This window comes from Saccostrea echinata, unplaced genomic scaffold (assembly GCF_033153115.1).
Source record: "Saccostrea echinata isolate AGI-Se365-2 ecotype Australia unplaced genomic scaffold, CSIRO_AGI_Sech_v1 ptg000028l, whole genome shotgun sequence".
NCBI lineage: Eukaryota > Metazoa > Mollusca > Bivalvia > Ostreida > Ostreidae > Saccostrea > Saccostrea echinata.
The window spans coordinates 10,929,861-10,949,863 of NW_026889777.1; the positions used below are offsets into that span (position 1 = coordinate 10,929,861).

At 34.3% G+C, this 20,003-nt stretch overlaps 1 protein-coding gene across 1 annotated transcript; it reads right to left on the minus strand.

Annotated features, from left to right (window-relative positions):
• Positions 1–1,817: 1,817 nt before the first annotated feature.
• On the minus strand, positions 1,818–19,566 carry LOC133194115 (uncharacterized). Its single transcript, XM_061330089.1, has 10 exons — positions 19,483–19,566; positions 15,782–17,024; positions 15,246–15,369; positions 12,457–12,553; positions 11,888–11,983; positions 10,690–10,837; positions 8,595–8,725; positions 6,078–6,164; positions 5,559–5,682; positions 1,818–3,404 (listed from the first exon to the last, which is right to left on the minus strand). The coding sequence occupies exons 2-10, from the start codon at positions 16,857–16,859 to the stop codon at positions 3,244–3,246; spliced, it is 2,046 nt and encodes a 681-aa protein (XP_061186073.1). The 5' UTR covers positions 16,860–17,024; positions 19,483–19,566; the 3' UTR covers positions 1,818–3,243.
• Positions 19,567–20,003: the final 437 nt, after the last annotated feature.

Consider the following 20,003-nt stretch of genomic DNA (forward strand, 5'->3'; position numbering starts at 1 on the left):
TTTCAGTTGTTGTACACCAAGGACCTAAGATACATCAACTGACAAAGTTGGATGATTCTATGCCAATTAGTACCTGAAATATTTAATTAAAGCCATAAATTTTCAAAAGTAGGTCACAGTGACCTACTTTTCAGTCAACCTACTCTGAGGACCCATGATGCATCAACTGACAAATTTTGACGATTCTAAGCCAAATAGTTCCCGAAAATATTAAATACAGCCATAAAATTTCAAAAGTAGGTCATGATGACCTACTTTTTACTTGTCGTACTCCAAGTACCCAAGATGCATCAACTGACAAAGTTTGATGATTCTAAGCCAACAAGTACCCAAAATATTTAATTAAAAGACATATATTTTCAAAAGTAGGTCATGGTGACCTACTTTTTAGTCGACCTACTCTGAAGACTCAAGATGCATCAACTGACAAAGTTTGATGATTCTAAGCCAATTAGTACCTGAAATATTAAATACAGCCATATATTTTCAAAAGTAGGTCACGGTGACCTACTTTTCAGTCGACCTACTCCGAAGACCCAAGATACATCAACTGACAAAGTTTGATGATTCTAAGCCAATTAGTACCTGAAATATTTAATTATAGTCATATTAATTGAAAAGTAGGTCATGGTGACCTACTTTTCAGTTGACCTTTTTTGAGGACCCAAGATGCATCAACTTACAAAGTTTTATGATCATAGGCCTTAAGGTGTCCAAATTATGCCTCTAAAATGCTTTGAAATCGAATGCCTGCAAAGTTCAAAAAGTAGGTCACTGTGACCTACTTTTTAATAAATATGTTTTATGGCCCCAAGATGCATCATCTTCCAAGATTCAATGATTCTAAACCTCTCGGTATTCGAATTAATGACCTTAATTGTTTTGAAAAAGATTAGCCATAAAGTTCAAAAAGTAGGTCAAGGTGACCTACTTTTAATTGACGTACTTCGAGGACCCAAGATATATCAACTGACAAAGTTTGATGATCATATGCCTTAAATTGTTCAAAATATGCCTCTAAATCATTCTGAAAAAGAATGGCCGCAAAATTTAAAAAGTAGGTCACTGTGACCTACTTTTGAGTCAACATGATATGAGGTCCTTAGATGCATCAACTGACGAGATTTGATGATCCTAGTCCTTATAGTAAGCAAAATATCAACATTTTAATAAAATGGAATTTTTGGTCAACTTTGAAGTGACCTTGAGACCACGCCCTTTGCCCCAGGGTAAATCCCCGTGCAAATTTTAATCTACAACATATCCTCATCCTTTTGTGTAAGTTTGGTGATAATCTGCCCGGTGGTTCTTGAGAAGAAGATTTTTTAGCAACCAGTACTTTTGTTTCTATTTTCCTAATTATCTCCCCTTGTTTAAGAGTCACAACCCTAGTTTTAGTATAAAAGGGAGCCCTTGGGCCAAGGATACCCTGTGACAAATTTCACAATAATTGGCCATGGGGTTCTTGAGTTATGGGCCATAATCTAAAAAGTTTACGCACACCGCACGCCACACAAATTGCCATAGCATTAGCTCTTTGAGCCTTTGGCTCAGAAGAGCTAAAAACGCTTTAACTTTATACCATATGTAACTTACAATGACTTCAGTGAAATCTACCGTCTGGGTACTTTTAGGGACCGTCTCAAAATACATGTGCATTTCCTTTAGGGTTATAAGGGAGAGAGCTAATTTTTTGCATTTCAAAGCAAATTATAAAAATTCTACAATAGACTTTTTGCATAAGTTATATTTGATGAGTAATACTATATTAAACATTATATGCAAGAAATAACAAAACGATACCGTTCTGATTTTTTAAGGGGGACATCTCAAAATGTCAAAATTAACGAATTTTGTGGTGTACCACAAAATATGACAGCTAATAATGATTCATACAAAAAATAACAAAAAATAAATTTGAGATACTCGAATACCTACGTTTTAAATTTGAAGAGCATATGTTTAATACTTTTTCTTTTATAACATTTTTAAGACACCCTCTTAGAGAACTTCAGTTTATTATAACGTCTCAAACACACCTTTACGACGTCCATATAATTATCAATTGAAAAAATCGATTAAAAAATCAGTTATTTCAAAATTTACTAAGATTTTTTAACCAATGATTTCTTAATTTTGTTAAATTTTATAAATCATGTGAAAACAGTTGCTTTAAAATATTAAATAAGCTTGATTTAACTGTTGCGCAAATTATTGCGCAATGAAAACCCCAGTCGGCCCTCTTAATAAAAACACTATACTAGAACGTATACATACGGGATGCAAACAATACAAATTCGTTTTATACATATTTTTTTACTATTTTTATCTGTCAAGAGTTATGATCAGGTTTTGGGAATACACACAAGTGCACAACCATACATGTATTATTAGTTGGATCACCATCTAGGAAACGTGACAGTACACATTTTATAAAGCTTCATTGGCTAAGTTTGGTAGAACAGCCGAAATTTAAAACGTCTTATCGAGAACATTAAACTTTGTAAGCTGGTAATTGAATAAAGTTTTTCAACGTATATTATAAATACTAAAAACTTAACTTGAAGACCGAATAACCAAATTAATGTGCTCTGTTTTTCTCATTTCCTTATTGCATTTAAATCAATTTCAATGTCAAGCAATGCAGTACGTAACTATTCCTTAAACAAGTGCATTGCACTCCAATATCTTTACTGTAATTGTCACTTTCGCATTTCTCTTCTGACTTCCTAATTCTCAAAAATCATTTATTCAGGACTTAATGCAATAACCAGTTTTAGATTTATCTTCTCACTTCTTAGCAATCGGAAATCATTTCGGCAGGCCCCTGTCTTCTCTTGTCTGTAGAACAATTAGCTAAGTGTTTATTTCAGTCTGCTTCAATTTATTCTGGGCTTCTGGATTCTCGTAACACCATCAAGTCGTTTTTCATAATGTAGCTGTCACTCACAATTTATTGAATATATTTCATTTCTCTCATTTCTACACAGCACTTGGAAAGTATCTGTGTCAAATTAGCATCCAGACCTTTGTTCTCTAACAAATCAAATCACCTTGGCATCTTTTGGTATTTTCAAGCACTTTTCTCCCATGCTTTGATGATTATAAAAATTCCTTTCAAATATGGTGTTCACTCTGATAAAACTGTCATTAAAATGACACTTTATAAATAATTTAAAATGGCTAATCAAGCGTTAATTTTCATGGAAGCTTTGGAACAATCACTTTTTCTTTTGAAGATAACTAAGGCATGTCATCATAATAACATACAATAGCCTGGTCAATGTTCATTTTACATTTTTCAATGTAATATCGAGCAGTCTCCGAGTTATCACAACTCGTCACCTCCACAAACTCAGCAATCAGTGATGTCATTACTTTCTCTACATCATCATCTCCAGCACCTACAAAAAATGCCTTCTTTAATTTTCATTATCATTGTTTGTATCATTTTAATACACAAGATGCTTGACCTTTTGTTAAGTCATCTTACTACATAAGAAAAGTGTAAAGTTGAAAGTTGAACAAATTTTTGAATTAGGCTAGAACAATATTTGTGTTTTGGAAGCTTGTAATGAGTCTTTGAAAAAATGGTACATGTAGCTATACCTATATAGAATCACAATATTATACACATCTTTATGCCCCCGTAATCCAAAATTCGGGGTATGTAGTTTTTGCCCTGTCAGTCCATCTGTCTGTCTAGCTGTTTCTCTATCCGCAAAAATATTTAACCTTGCCAATAACTTTTGATTAGTTAGAGCTATGACTTTCATTTTTCACATGTGTATATTCCTTGTGACAAGACCTTCCTTTGGGAACCAACATATTTGGCCTCTTGACCTTGACCTTGGAGTTTGACTCACTTTTGCAAAAATTTACCCAACTTTAACCTTGGCAATAACTTTTGAAACGTTGGGGTGGGGCTAGGTCTTTCATATTTCACGTTTATTCATCGTGAAAAGACCTTTCCAAGGGTGTAACAAATATTTTTGACCTTTTGACTTTGAACTTAGAGTTTGATCCACTTTTACAAAACTTTAACCATAACTTTTGAACAGTTAGCACTAGGGCTTTCAAATTTCACAGGTATATTCCTTGTGACAAGACCTTCCTTTGGATACTAACGATTTTGACCCTTTAACCTTGACCTTGGAGTTTGAACTACTTTTGAAAAACTTTAATCTTTGCCATAAATTTTGAACAGTTGGTGCTAGGGCTTTTTTTTATATTTTGTGGGTTTTTTTATGACAAAGTCTTCCCCTATATATAGTATTAATTTTGACCCGTTGCCCTTGACCTTGGAGTTTGACCCACTTTTAGAAAACATTAACCTTGAACATAATTTCTGAATGGTTGGGGCTTGGGCTTTCATATTTACCAGGTATATCCATTGACACAAGTCCTTTCTTTTGGTAACAACATTTTTGATCTTTGACCTTGGAGTTTGACTTGCATTTGAGAAACTTTAACCTTGGCCATAAGCTGCCGGGGGGGGGGGGGGCATCAGTGTTTCACAATCACATGTTGTTTTTTGACTCTTATTCCTGAATATTATTTTTGTGATTTCCTTATGAATTGCTTAACTACAAATTTACCCATTATCCTGCACAGATTACTCCAATGAGACCTGTATCCAGGTAAATACACACTGTTAAACTGATTGAGATCTTGTAGTTCTTGAGAATAAAATTTTTAAAAGTTAAAGATTTTTTTTCATTTTTTTCTGAATATTAATTAATTAATAAAAAAGGTCCTAGGTCACCATGCTTACCAGAGTAGATTCTAGTCTTTCAACATGAATATGTAGATAACTGAACTCAATGCATATTGTGGCTTTAGGTTCAAGTTCACACCTTAAACAAATTTATTTACATTGTGATGAAGTCAGAAACTCTGTTGTTCTTGCTGAAGTTTCTACCTCAATGTACAACTTAGCCCACATTTGGTCTGATTCCTAGACTAGGGCCATGATTAGAATTGACAAGCTTTCATATTTTGATTAATTATGGACCTGCTTTTCTAGAGAAAATTTTAAAGATTTTTAATAAATAGTCATATATATGTAAAACTTCGACCCTATTTTGTCCAAACTTTAGCTCCACAAACCATGATCTTTAGACCTAAATCAAAATCTAAATCAGAAGTTTAAATAAGAAATTGATAACTTCTGCTCTTAAGAAAGAAATTTGGAAGATTTTCACAAGTTTTTTAACTTATGGATTCTTGTGTAAATCATTGACCCCAAACAAGGGTCTTGATTTGAGCAAATTTGAATGCAGACTACCTGTTTTTGAAAATGTTTAGTACATATAAACTGACCCTGCTGTTCTTTTAAGATTTTATCTGAGTGCAAAACATTGACCCCATATTGTCCATCACAGTGGGTCCATCATTTATCAAATCTTCTATTTGTACATTAAATATCTTTAAAATGATCAGCATACCCCAACCCAACAGCCACAAACCATCCCAATTTAAAGTTACTAAACACATTTCAACAAGTACACACAAGTGTATGTTTGTCAAAAAGATTCAAATTCTCCAAATATACAGACCACAGGTAAAGCTCTGAGAATGAGGAAGCATTGTGGAGTTTGTGGCTGACTCTGTAAACGCTCCCTCTAGATCCTCCGGCTGAAACTGAGGCTCACTGGCAGCATGTCTCAATCTGGCTTTTTTCTGCAGTTATAAATAGCATAAAAGAACAGGTTTAGCATCCATATCCTCTTGTCTCACACCTCACAATACACAAGAGTTGGCTGATATTAAATGATTATATCTACACCTACCAACAACACTGTTCTGTGGCATCTCAGTGTGTTTGAAAAATATGATATATCACCAAAGTTTAAAATTTTACATGGTTATTCTACTTTAATTATTATGTTATCCAAATTTTCAAACCTAAAGTTAAATGCTAAAAATTTAAGAACCCAATGTTCAATGTCACTTGTTTGAGTCTGGCAGAATCAGAAAGTTTACCTACAGGTATTAAACAATTACACTGATCTATATCAAAATTATGCTGCCACTATTTTCTCAATACTTTGGTCCACTCAAAGTCCCAAACTAACCTCTTCCAAACTTGGTAGTGTGGTTTCATCCACGTTGTGTAATTTCTGCAACCTTAACCACATTTCTTTGTCCTTCATTTTCTTTTCCTTCAAGAAAAGCCATTTTGTTACAGAGATGAAGAAAAATAAGGCCATAAATATTATCTGTATGTCTGTATAGATAACTAGAAATCTGACCAGTCAGCAAGGGCCCCGCCGAGGGTTAGAAATATAAGAGTGCAGATTAGGGGATGAGAATTTTACTTGATTCCAAAAAATTTCAAAATATATAAAGAATAAGCAACAGCAACTGCTAAATATCCAACAATCTGTAAATAGTATCCTTGTATTTACATAAGGCAGTAAAAAAACATCATATCTATAATAACTCAATTAAATGTATATTTAAAAATGAATGAAGCATGTGTTTTCTAAAATGACAGCCTTCAGTGAATGCAAGTATCACCCAGGCTTGACCTTAACTTCAAAACAAATATCAGTTGCAGACAAAGGTGTTAATTAATCTTTAAGTGACAGAAAGATAACCCTCTAAAACATTCTGCAAACCAGCAAGATAATCAAACCCATGGGATTAATTATACTGCTCTCTCAACCTTTTCCTCTAAGTTTACAATAAGAACTTTTTCAGCAATGATAGAATGAGGTTATTATCTGAATACCTGTTAAAATAATTAGTATTCTTGAATTTACATAAGGCAGAAAAAAAGAAAAAAGAAAATAATAATAAAAACAATATCTTTATCTATATCTTGTTTTTAGAATACAATAAAATCATAACTCATTGTGTATTTTACTAAAATAAAGTATGAACATTATTTAAATCCACATTTCAGAGAATGTAAACATCATTCAGAATTGACCTTAACTTCAAAACAAACTTCATTTGCAGACAGAGGTGTTAATTAATCTCATTGTGGCAGATACAGATAAATGCTTTGGATTTTCTTCAAGAGGAAAGTTAATTAATCCCAAGAGACTCATTGCAGCCTTTCATAGTTTACAATAGGAACATTCTCAGCAGTTATCTCTCTTTGCCCATTCACTCTTATAAAAAGTTAAGGAATATACCCCATCACCCTAGCTCCAAACCAGATGACATAGAGAACCAAACTTAGCATCAAAATATGTCTTACTGCCTATTCAACCAACATACCAAATTTGAACTTAATTGGTTAACCCTAAAAAAGTTATTAGAAAAAAACAGAAAATTTGTGGACGGAAGAATGACAGACGGACAGACAGACAGACAGACAGACAGACAGAGTAATTACTATAGGGCACCCACAAATCCTTGCGGGGCCCTAATGAACACATGGAAATTTTTGTCTCCGTTTTATTTTTGTCTCCTTGGCTCTCATCCTTAGTGGACAAATTCAAAATGGACTGAATTAAAAACAGGAAGAATTCAACAGAGACATAGTTATATCTCTTACAAACAACTATGCCTGCTTGGAGAACTTCAAAATTGGAAAAAATCATTTGCAAGAGTGAAATGGGAAAAATAATCCTATATACACTACCCAAATTTTCACATAGCATAAGCAATCATGAGCTTGTCAGTAAATACAATCTATCATTAAGTTCAATGCTGACTGACATTTTTCATACTAATTGTTAGACCTGAATTGTCTACTTATTTTTCTGTTTGCTTGATATGACAAGGAGCATGTGGCAGATGTGACCCGTTGTCAGGAGACGCTTAGTCCTCCATGGCACCTGATCCCATCTCAGATGCTTTTAGAGATCCTTGTTTGCTCTGCTCCCAATCTGTATCGTTTTAATGGACTTTTGAGCTTGGTTACTGTTCGTGATCTCCACATTTTATCCTAATTATAAGCTCAGTGACTTAACCTCATCTGAAGGTATATATCACCCTGCTTTCTCTGCATGTGTCTCTCCAGTGCTCTAATAATGAATAATTAATGTACTCCAAACTTTCAACTCACTTTCCCATAAATGGGTGTATAGTCCTGCCCTCTCTTCCTTCATGTTCCTCTTATAGAGTTGGATGATCCTTCCCTTTTTCCTTTACTAGAAACCTTGCACCATAAGGTACAAGGTACATCATTCTGTGAACTCCCAAGGTGCCTAGCTTGGGTAATTTGATGAGGATGCTTGACTTAGACATGATTTGGGGATCTTAACAACTCCCACCCCCTTCCTTTTGTCCCCCTCACCCCAACCCCTCCTTTTCCTTTTGACTTAAAAGATACAGACTGGGCATATGCAAATTTCAACCTCTGTATTGCAGATTTCTGCTTTTAACTGTTTCGAAATAAAAATTAAGTAAATAAAAGTTTTTCAGTGAATGTATATATTTTATTCTTTATGAGTCTCTCTCTTTCTCTTAAAATGATTTGGACAACTAGGTGTACAGGAATAAGTTTATCTCTTACTTTGCAAATAATTCTTACTGATGAAGATACTCATACCCACCCACCCACCTCTCTCTCTCTCTCTCTCTCTCTCCTTACCTGCAACATCAGGAATTATAGTCTTGTCTATCTATCTACCTACCTCATTAGGAGGTGAATATTCCTGTCCTCTCTCCTCACATCTCTTCCTCCTTATGGCTTCTCTAACCTGGCTAATTCTGTCAAAATGTTCATCTTCATTGGCAGGTGCTTTTATTCCTATAAAACCTGTCTCTAAAACAGAAGTAAACAGGTGATCAAAGAGTACAAAGCTTAACTTGACAAATATTATTAATGAGTATAGCAATGTCTCACACCAGATGAATGAGCTGGTAGTGTGCTACATCAAGGCAAGTCTGGTCTTAGTAGGACTTTCAGTTACTAGTTGCTAAGGAATTGAGATGCTCTTAAAATTTCAACTCTGTTAATCACATCTCAGGCAGGTCTTTTGTTGAGCCTCTCTAGATGCATCATCCAAGCAAATAAGGTATACTAAGTCTTATTGTTAACTGGGAAACATCTGCTCCAAAACATTTTACCAAGTCTTTCAACTGGAATATGAAAAGAAGATCCAGCATTAAATGCAAGTATGGTAATTTGCATTCCAAGATACATGAGGTTTGGCCGAGGTAGGATTATAGCTAAGTGGGAATGGACATGCTCCCAAAACGTTAACTGGTCATTCATCTGGAAAATGTAGGTCAGATTCAGCATCTGAAACAAATCTGATCAAATGCATCATCCATGCAGGTTTGGTCACAGATAGGACTTATAGTTACTTGGGATAAAGCTGCTCCAAAAACTTTAACCTGATATTCAATCATTGGGAAAATAAAAGTCAGATCCAGCTGATTCAGGAGGTGTCCATCCCTAAATACATCATTCATGCACCATTTATTGGTCACAATAGGATTTAGAGTATATTGGGAATTAATGGACCTCCTCCAAATAAAATATTAAAGTGGTCACTCACCCAGAAAATGTAGATCAGATCAAGCATCCAAAGCATATCTTATAGTGTGCATCCCTAGATGCCTTATCTAAGCCCATGTAGGGTTTAAAAGTTACCAGGGAATGAACTTGCTCTGAAAACTTTACCTTAGATAGAACGTTCTATCATAAAAATGAAGCCATTTAGGTGCACCAATTTTCAGTAAATTTCACTTTATAATTAATATGTTAGCAGAGAATTTATTGGAATGTAATTTCATTCTCTTTGTCTTGATAAAAATTGCAATTTTACTTGGATATCCAACATGCCTAATAAACACCAAAATCATGAAATCAAAATAATTATATATTTTACAAATTAACAAAAAAACTGAATATGAGTATGAAACAGGAAATAAAATGATTGATAAAAAAACTGTATAAATTTGATCAATCCTGTGTGTAATGGTAGAAAGTGATACAATTAGCTGCAATGTACAACAAAACAACCAAAGATGTTAAGAATTCTGTGACTAAAGGAGATAAAATACATGAAATAGGATGAAATTGGTGACAATAATCCAAGACCCATGTGTAAAATCAATGAATTATATACAATCTTCAAATGTGATGGAGTGAGAATGTTATCATGATGCCTTAAATTGTGTCAAAATTTATCACCTGTTTACTCCTTCATACAGTGGATATTATTTAAATACAAATGTATGATATCATTTTCATATCGACAGTTGTGATGTCATAAACGTTTTAGCATGAAACTCAAATAAAGTAGATTAATATATAAAACAGTGTAAAACATGCAATAGCTGTGTAAAACATGTGATAAAAAGAATTTCCCATGGTTCGTGGTTTGATATGATTTTTATCCAAGGCTTGAGGATAGAAAACACACAACTTGTTAGATAAAAATATACAAACACAAATTATGGAAAATCCTTTATATGTGAGCTTCCATTCATTCTCCATCAACAGTTACTGTAGCAATATAAATCTGAAATGTGATTGGTAAAAAGGTGATAATTTCCAAATTCCAACATATTTTTTTCTGAAGATATCAAAATGAATTGCCTTCCATCCATGAAATTATGCATATAAGTTAAGAAAGTTATATTTTTTTGTTTACAATGATTCTGAAAAAAAAGAATCCTTAGAATAAACTGATGACCTTGAAATTATTTTGGGGTCTAAAATCTGGAGAAGGGATTGGGGGGGGGGAGTTTTGGGTTTTCCATGAGACACTACCTTACCTCTTCCCTGACTGTCAAATATAGGACTAGGAATTCTCTCTCGTAATGTGTCTTGACCTTGCTGGTTGACCTTGAATGTGATGATGTAATCAATCATAGCTCTTCTGTTCTCATAGATCACATATTCATTGTAGTCTTTGGGACAACCCTGTAGAAGAATAAATGATGCAGTGAGAACCAGTGTAAATCTACGCTGGACTTTCATGTATCTTTTTATTTTTATACAAATTATAAAAACAACATAATGATAAAATACAGATTTAGAGTAGAAAATGCAAAACTGATATTTATGTTAATGTTCTCCATCATTAAGAAATTTACAAACACAAGTTCCTACATTGTCTACTTATCTTTAACTTGTATCATAAACAATAGGATTATGGGTCCTGATGATTGATCAAGATGCTCTGACTATCTCATAAAGTTTGTCTGATGAAGACAAACATCTGGATAATCAAGACATATATATTAATTATTATAACAGTAACTTGATCCGAAGAGCCGTATCACGTCAAGTTGACAGGCGCGGATCATCAGATCAAACGAGACGCGAAGCGTCGAGTTTGATCTGATGATCCGCGCCTGTCAACGAGACGTGATACGGCTCTTCGGATCAAGTTACTGTTATAATGATAAATTTATTATATACCCCTTTACAACTAGCAAAATGTAATAAAAAGTAACTTTTTGGATAGATTACATAACTTTTATACATTAAACAAACCATTTTTTCAAGGAAATTTTTGAAGCGCGAGAATAAAAACGTCATTTATCTGTGTACTACGTCATCAGTTTCAGAGAGGGGTGATATGGATTCAGAAAACCACAGTGTGGTGATCTGGAACGTCGGATCACACCGTCATAAATTGCATAAATTCAACAGTAAAACTGAGTGACAAACAGTTGGGTATATAATAAATTGTGATTATTATTACTATACAAGTACAAGTACTCCAGCCAAGAGCTTCAATGATTCAGATATTTATAATGTAATATATACTGACAGTAAAACTTGTCTAATCTGGATGTTGTGTATACTGAAATTTTGCCTATTCTTTTTTGACCCTTTTAGTACATTCAATTGTTTAGAATGTTGTCTAATCCAGATTGTTGCCTATACATAATCTCCATTTCTATCATTCTATGGGACCAGTGGGGTCTGGATTAGACAGGTTTTACTGTAATTACTAGTGCTCACCATGACAGAATCATAAAACTTTGAGGATCCGGGTTTAGGATTTGCCTTTTCAGGCTCTCTCTTTAGTGTAGTGTTATACTCTCCATTTCCATAACACTGATTCAAAAAAAAAAAAAATTGGTTCTTTGTATTAAAAAATACAACTATAATATAAAATTATAATAACTCTCACCTGAATCATTATTGTCTTTCTGACAAATAAATATATACATACTAAAAGATAAATGTAACCCTTTACTATGCAGGTTACCAAATTAAAGTCCAATTTTTTTTTTTTAAAAATTGGTGCTATACATCTGTATCATTTTTGGTACAGCTTACACCTTCAAACTTGTGTGCTGAATTTATACACTTTACATCAGTTGGTAAAATAGATTGTTATTAGCAAACTTAAAATTCAATAATGGACACCCTTGAAATATGTAAAGCTTGACCATAAACTGGCTGTCTTTATACCACTTCATATAAATAAAACTTGTAGCTACTGTTCCACAGCATAACATTAACATACATTCTAACCTTCTGATCCCCCAGTTTAACATTAATATAGCATCAATGTACATTCTGACCTTCTGATCCCCCAGTATAACACGACACTTCAGAAGGTATGACTCTCCTTTTGTATCAGAACTTCTTGCATAATTAAGGCACTTCAGGGGATTATCACTGTAATAAATATACCATTTCATCAGACAACTCAAAAGCCTTAAACACTTAATCGTCTGAACACAACTCTGAAGGATGAATTTTAGATTAAACATTTCTTGTACTAAGAAAGATAAATCCTGCCATAAATATTTTTTTATTTCATTGAATAAATACAAAATCTATAATGACATACATGTATATGTAAATAAAATTTAATATGGAAAAAAATAAAAAATCTCCTTTTAGTATTTTATCAAAAGCTTTATTAAATAATGAGTAAAATAACAGTTACTGTTTTAATGCAGACTAAAGGGAAAAACATTGTAGCAGGGACTGAACTTTTGATCCAGAGATATAATTGACTATCTAATCATGATGCAATAACCTAAGAAACAATTCTTCCTATCAAAAATTTCATCAAAATTTCTTGTCACAGAGAATGGTTTTGCATACATTTTAATTCAAGATTCCTGCACACTTTTGGAACCATAAAAAACCCTACCTGAATTAGTTTTCTTTACCAAAGTAGCCCATTCTACTGAGACCTACCTGATGTACATTCCTTAACCAAAGTAGCCCATACTACTGAGTTCTACCTAAAGTAGATTCATTTACCACAGTAGCCCATTCTATTGAGTCCTACCTGAAGCAGATTCCTTAATCACAGTAGCCCATTCTATTGAGTCCTACCTGAAGTAGATTCCTTTATCACAGTAGCCCATTCTATTGAGTCCTACCTGAAGTAGATTCCTTAATCACAGTAGCCCATTCTATTGAGTCCTACCTGAAGTAGATTCCTTAATCACAGTAGCCCATTCTATTAAGTCCTACCTAAAGTAGATTCCTTAATCACAGTAGCCCATTCTATTAAGTCCTACCTGAAGTAGATTCCTTAATCACAGTAGCCCATTCTATTAAGTCCTACCTAAAGTAGATTCCTTAATCACAGTAGCCCATTCTATGGAGTCCTACCTAGAGTAGATTCCTTTATCACAGTAGCCAGAGTAGATTCCTTAATCACAGTAGCCAGAGTAGATTCCTTAATCACAGTAGCCCATTCTATTAAGTCCTACCTAGAGTAGATTCCTTAATCACAGTAGCCCATTCTATGGAGTCCTACCTAGAGTAGATTCCTTTATCACAGTAGCCAGAGTAGATTCCTTAATCACAGTAGCCAGAGTAGATTCCTTAATCACAGTAGCCAGAGTAGATTCCTTAATCACAGTAGCCAGAGTAGATTCCTTAATCACAGTAGCCAGAGTAGATTCCTTAATCACAGTAGCCCATTCTATTAAGTCCTACCTAGAGTAGATTTCTTAATCACAGTAGCCCATTCTATTGAGTCCTACCTAAAGTAGATTCCTTAATCACAGTAGCCCATTCTATTGAGTCCTATACCTAAAGTAGATTCCTTTACCAAAGCAGCCCATACCACTGAGTTCTACCTAAAGTAGATTCCTTTACCAAAGTAGTCTATTCTATTGAGTCCTACCTGAAGTAGATTCCTTTATCACAGTAGCCCATTCTATTGAGTCTTACCTAAAGTAGATTCCTTCACCAAAGTAGCCCATACTACTAAGTCCTACCTGAAGTAGATTCCTTAATCACAGTAGCCCATTCTATTGAGTCCTACCTAAAGTAGATTCCTTTACCAAAGTAGACCATACTACTGAGTTCCACCTAAAGTAGATTCCTTTACCAAAGTAGTCTATTCTATTGAGTCATACCTGAAGTAGATTCCTTTACCACAGTAGCCCATTCTACTAAGTCCTACCTGAAGTAGATTCCTTCGCAGGTATGTTAAGGCAGTGCCCAGATCGTTTTTCGGTGAATTTAGACTTTTTTCGTAAAATTTAACATTGATAAATTGGAAAAGCCCTAGATAAAACATTTGCTATTATTATCCATTGTATAGACGTCATTGAGTCCTAGGCTAAAAGAAGCATTCCATTACGAAGTCATCACGTGACCTCTTTAAATAGAAAATTTGCCTTAACGAAAAAGTGAAAAGTTCAACACTACCCTGGGGATAATTCATTTCTTTTTGTGAAAATAATTATGTAAAAACATCACTGTGTCACAAAAAGTGCAGCTAGAATCCTACTCTCCCAACACAGAAAAAAAAATTCCAAAGTTTCACATGAAACCTTACCAAAATTTTTACATTTTGTACATACGATCAAGGATTTGTCATCAATTCATGTTAACCACACAATTCTAGCAGCACTTTCCAAGTATTATAGAATACAAGCTTTCGATACAAACAAAAATTATGTTTCAAAATATGCGTCGAAGTGTTGAACTTTTGCATTTTTGTTGTTAGAGAACGACAGAGGAAAGGCTGATCGGGATTTCAAAGCACTGCCTGTGTTCAATTTAAGAAAACATGATAAGATTAAATTAGCGTACCTGATTGTTAATCTTTTATTCCTTATGAATCACACAGGACATTCACGGTATATGCTTTAAAACTCCCATTTCATATATTTGTTTACATGAATTCTTGTCACGTTATGTCTCACTCGGCAAATATTTGATCAATAGTTATGACGTCATGGGTTTGGTATTTAACCCCTGCCATAAATACTTAGCTCTAAAGTTCACGTCATGCAGGTTACTGTGACGTCATATTGTACAGGCCTGTAGGGTATCTGGGTGTAGCCTTAACATACCAGCGTTTACCAAAGTAACCCATTCTATTAAGTCCTACCTGAAGTAGATTCCTTTACCAAAGTAACCCATTCTACTGAGTCTCTGATCCAGTCCTTCCTCACATATACAAGTTTTGTCCACAGACGTGCCATGATACAGGTAACGAACATTTAAATCATCATCTGAGAAAAAAAAGAACAGGCCATGTATAATATCTGATCAGTAGGAAAGGCTTTAATGATAATTAAAAAATGATAGTTGTAGGAAGAAAATAACTATATGAATCTAGTCATAAGGAATGTTTTGCATTCTTCAATACTGAATAAACTGTAGTACCACAACATATGTGCAATAAGCAAAAAATCTAACTTTCTCTTATACTAATTTTTAATTATCTTCAAATTGCAAATCTACATATACTTGACATTAAAATAATACACCTAATTTGTTGATTGAAAATTTCAAATTTTCCTATTTCCTGATTCCACCTTGGATACATCACATATATATCTGAACAGGAAACTACAATTTAATACATATAATGTCATTCATATAAATCAAACAAAAGCTTGCACTTTTATAATGTAAATGTACCTGAATTCCTCCTCCTTGCCATGTGCTTCATCTCCGCCTTGAACTTTTCTAAGGAATCCAGATTCTGTAACCTCTCGACCTGCACCACATCTAGACCTGCCCACTCCATCTCCCTGTATATCTGGTCACACTCTTCATTACCCACACACAAGGGAATCAGTCTAAACATGGAATGAGACAAGGGAGATTCCCTGCTCCAGTTCTGTGGAAGTCCATCAGCATCGAAAGCACAGGGTATGCCTTTGGATGACTGGTTTGATTTTGAGGAACCACGATTTGGAAACCTTTGAGCTTGAAGATCCTGAAGTCTCTGCCTACCCTCAGTGGCAGAAAGTGTCTCGTTTTTGACTAGCTCTCTTATCTCCTCAGCCTCGTCCTCGTCACTACTTAAATGAAAACTCCTTCTTCGTCGGGAATTATTATTTCTACCTTGCGAGTCTTTAAAATTTCTATTCATAAAACCTTTGTTTCCTTGGCGACTCTGAAGATCCTGTAACAATCTCTGTCCTTCTGAGGAAGAAATTGTCTGATTCTTAATGAGCTGTTTAATTTCTTCTGCTGCTTCATCATGAGATTCAAAACTTCTTTTTTGTGTAACTTCTCTACATTGATGAAAACCAATACTGTCCTCCAATGTCATACTTGATAACTCCACCGAAACCTCTTCAACATTTCTTGGCTGTTTCCTTGTTGTCTTCATACTGTTTTCATGTGGAAATCCAATACTGTCTTTAAGTATCATGTCATCAAAATCATCATCTGGCATCAACTGATAACTTGGTTTTCTTTGTAGTCCTGAATTTCTTTCTTCGGTGGAACTACCTTTCACTGTATCTCCTTTTTCATTAACTTGTCCTGATCGATTATTGGAAATCATTCGAATTTGTCTTTGAAGATAACTTTCTTGATTTTCATGGTCATCGAAATCTTCATCAGCAATGTCCAATTTCCTACTTCTTCTTGGTGCATTTCCAACTTTTTTGTTTAGCCATGGTGCATCCCCGTTTCCTTTTTTAAGGTCATTGGAGTCTGTTTCATCCATATTTGTTTTATTTGGAAAATATTTTCCAAACATCATCTAACAGAATGACCTAGTAAAAGTTACCTTCCCTCGGTCATCCAGTGAATTGTTTTGAATGCATCCCATGTATAGAAATAAATATTCACAACTCAGCTCACCAGTCAATCTTCATTTCTTTTGGAACACAATTTGTCTATATTTGTAAACATGGTAAAAGTAATCCTAAATAAACAAAAAAATACTGTACAGTATTTGTTTTAAAATAATTCTAGCATTATTAACTGTAGTATTCAGGGGCAAACTATAACCATGCAGTAACTAAACAAGTTATTTTTATGACTTTTGTGCAGTTTCATAGATCATGTGCATTTACAGTAAAATGAAAATATCTGTTACTCAACAGTTTTTGGTGATGTACTCAAAATTTTCACTGAAAATGTATAGTCAATTCAAAAAATTAAAATACTCAAATAAGGCCACATATACATGACATTAAGATCAGATGACATGTTCCTCAAATATCTGTTTTGTATTTCTTTAAATAGCTATAAAATATATTAATAATTATCACCAGTCCATCTTGTGATTTCTAAACCGTTTTCAAAATGTCTTAAAACAGAAATACTCCAAAAATTATGATATGGCAGTAAGTGATTTCTAATAAGATAATATTTTAAGAGAAGAAGAGAAAAATGTGACAGACCAGACCAGGATTCAAACTCAGGCCCCCTGAATTTCCAGTCAGGTGCTCTACCAACTAAGCTATCTGGCCATCAGTGATCGAACCCGTCTGACCGCCACATTGTACATGATATAGGAAACATCATCCTCTCATATCTTGCACAAATGTCTGGAAAGGTACCTCATTTTTTTGTGAGTACCGTATACACTCGCCTATAAGTCGGTACGCCTATAAGTCGGTTTCTATTTTTTAAGCTTATATTAGAGGGATTGACCCGCTAAAATACCAATCTTTTTATAACTCGTCTATAAGTCGGACAAAGATTTTTGGACCAAAGTTTAACTCCAGAAAAACCGACTTATAGGCGAGTATATATGATAAACTTGTTAAAGTAGTAATATTTTAATGAGAAATTCTTTAGAAAAAAATATATATTATTGAGGAATGTGTCCCCTGACCTTAAACATGAATTTTTAGATTCTCATTCCTGCCTGCCCTTCTCAAATTGTCATGCTTTTAATTCTTGTTATTAGAAATGGTTCAATAACAGATCAATCACTAATGTAAATGGAAAATCAGGATTTTTTCTTTAGGCATTTGTTTACAAACGTGGAAAATTAATATTTAGACAATAGACCGTTTCATGGTAACTGCGGTCCTGCACTTTTGCAGGGCAAAACAAGAGGCCCATGGGCCACATCACTCACCTGAGTAGCTTTGGCCATGCTGTTCTTTACCAGATTTCCCCCCTTTTAATATACCCCCGGGGGTCATGATTTGAACAATTTAGAATCTACACTACCTCAGGATGCTTCCATATAAGTTTCAGTTTTTCTGGCCAAGTTGTTCTTGAGAAGAAGATTTTTAAAGATTTTTCTTATATATTTCAATGTAAAACTTGGATTCCCTATTGTGTCCCGCCCTACCCCCGGGGGTCATGATTTGAACAATGGATGCTTCCATATAAGTTTCAGTATTTCTGGCCCAGTGGTTCTTGAGAAGAAGATTTTTTTTTAGATTTTTCCTATGTATTTCAATGTAAAACTTGGATTCCCTATTGTGGCCCCGCCCTACCCCCGGGGGTTATGATTTGAACAATTTAGAATCTTCACTACCCCAGGATGCTCCCATATAAGTTTCTTTATTTCTGGTCCAGTGGGTCTTGAGAAGAAGATTTTTTTTAGATTTTTCCTATGTATTTCAATGTAAAATTTGGATTCCCTATTGTGGCCCCGCCCTACCCCCGGGGGTCATGATTTGAAAAATTTAGAATCTACACTATCCCAGGATGCTTCCACATAAGTTTCAGCTTTTTTGGCCCAGTGGTTCTTGAGAAGAAGATTTTTTAATGACCCCACCCTATTTTTGTCTTTTCTTGATTATCTCCCCTTGTAAGGGGATTTGGCCCTTTATTTTAACAATTTACACTCCCCTTCACCCAAGGATACTTTGTACCAAGTTTGGTTAAAATTGGTCAAGTGGTTCTTGAGAAGAAGTTGAAAATGTGAAAAGTTTACAGAAGGACGGACAGACGGACGGATGACGGACAACGGGTGATCAGAAAAGCTCACTTGAGCTTTCAGCTCAGGTGAGCTAATGATATACTTTGGTGAAATACGACGTAAAAGCAATTGTTTAATATATGTCATTTAATTATCTGTCAACAAAAACTTCGCCAAACGTTATTAATTTGCCCTGCAAAAGAGTAGTACTGCAGTTATCGTGAAGGGGCTAATAACTGGATTTAGCTATGTCCAAGACTGAGTAAGAGAAGGTGACATCTTACACTGGATAAATGTGTATCAAAAAATGCAACTGGGAAAACAGCAGAGAATTAATCTTTAAATGCATTCTCTTTCAAATTGTGAGAAGTTAAATGCCTTAGATGATCTATGATTCATGCTGTGCCATTCATACACTGTGTCATGCAGGTAACGGATATGTACGTGCATGACAGGCTTATTAATTATCTATTACACTTCTAAAATAACTGTTTACCTTATGTAGTTATGCGACGAAAGTTATTCTTTAGTTAACCATTGATGTAGATTGTACTACGTAGATCCTATCTTTGTCTGGGATTCCCTTAAATACTTATCAACTTTGGTAATTGCAAATAATGCCAAATTTCCTTGAACTTTGAATTGAGTCTACTTTCGATTTTTCTTCCCGTTTTTCATGCATTTGCAGAATGTTGAACCCGATCCCTTTTTTAATGCAGGGGATGAATTCAATGCTAAGATACTGTACATCTTTTACACATTCTTTTTTTCCATTCTTATTCTTTTTTTTCTTTTATAAACCGATTTACAAATGATAGAAAATTGATTAAATGCGAAGTAATTTGAAACTTTTTTCTATGTCACAATTTTTAATGTGTCTTTTTAAGATAGATTAAGGTATATTTGGTCCCACTGATTTATTGGAACAAAAAATATTGGAGGAAAAACTTTGAAGAAGTGATTTATGTTAAAGACACAGTTTCAGTTCAAAAAGGTCAAATTAAATGTACCGTAGCA

What these genes read in the sequence shown, in the direction of transcription:
- LOC133194115 (XM_061330089.1), bottom strand. Translation starts at nt 16,859, where the DNA reads ATGATGTTTGGAAAATATTTTCCAAATAAAACAAATATGGATGAAACA. An exon ending in TTATACTGGGGGATCAGAAG is followed by an intron (nt 11,984 to 12,456) that starts GTCAGAATGTAC and finishes TTTTTGAATCAG; the next exon opens with TGTTATGGAAATGGAGAGTA. An exon ending in TTCTCAGAGCTTTACCTGTG is followed by an intron (nt 3,405 to 5,558) that starts GTCTGTATATTT and finishes CATTTTTTGTAG; the next exon opens with GTGCTGGAGATGATGATGTA.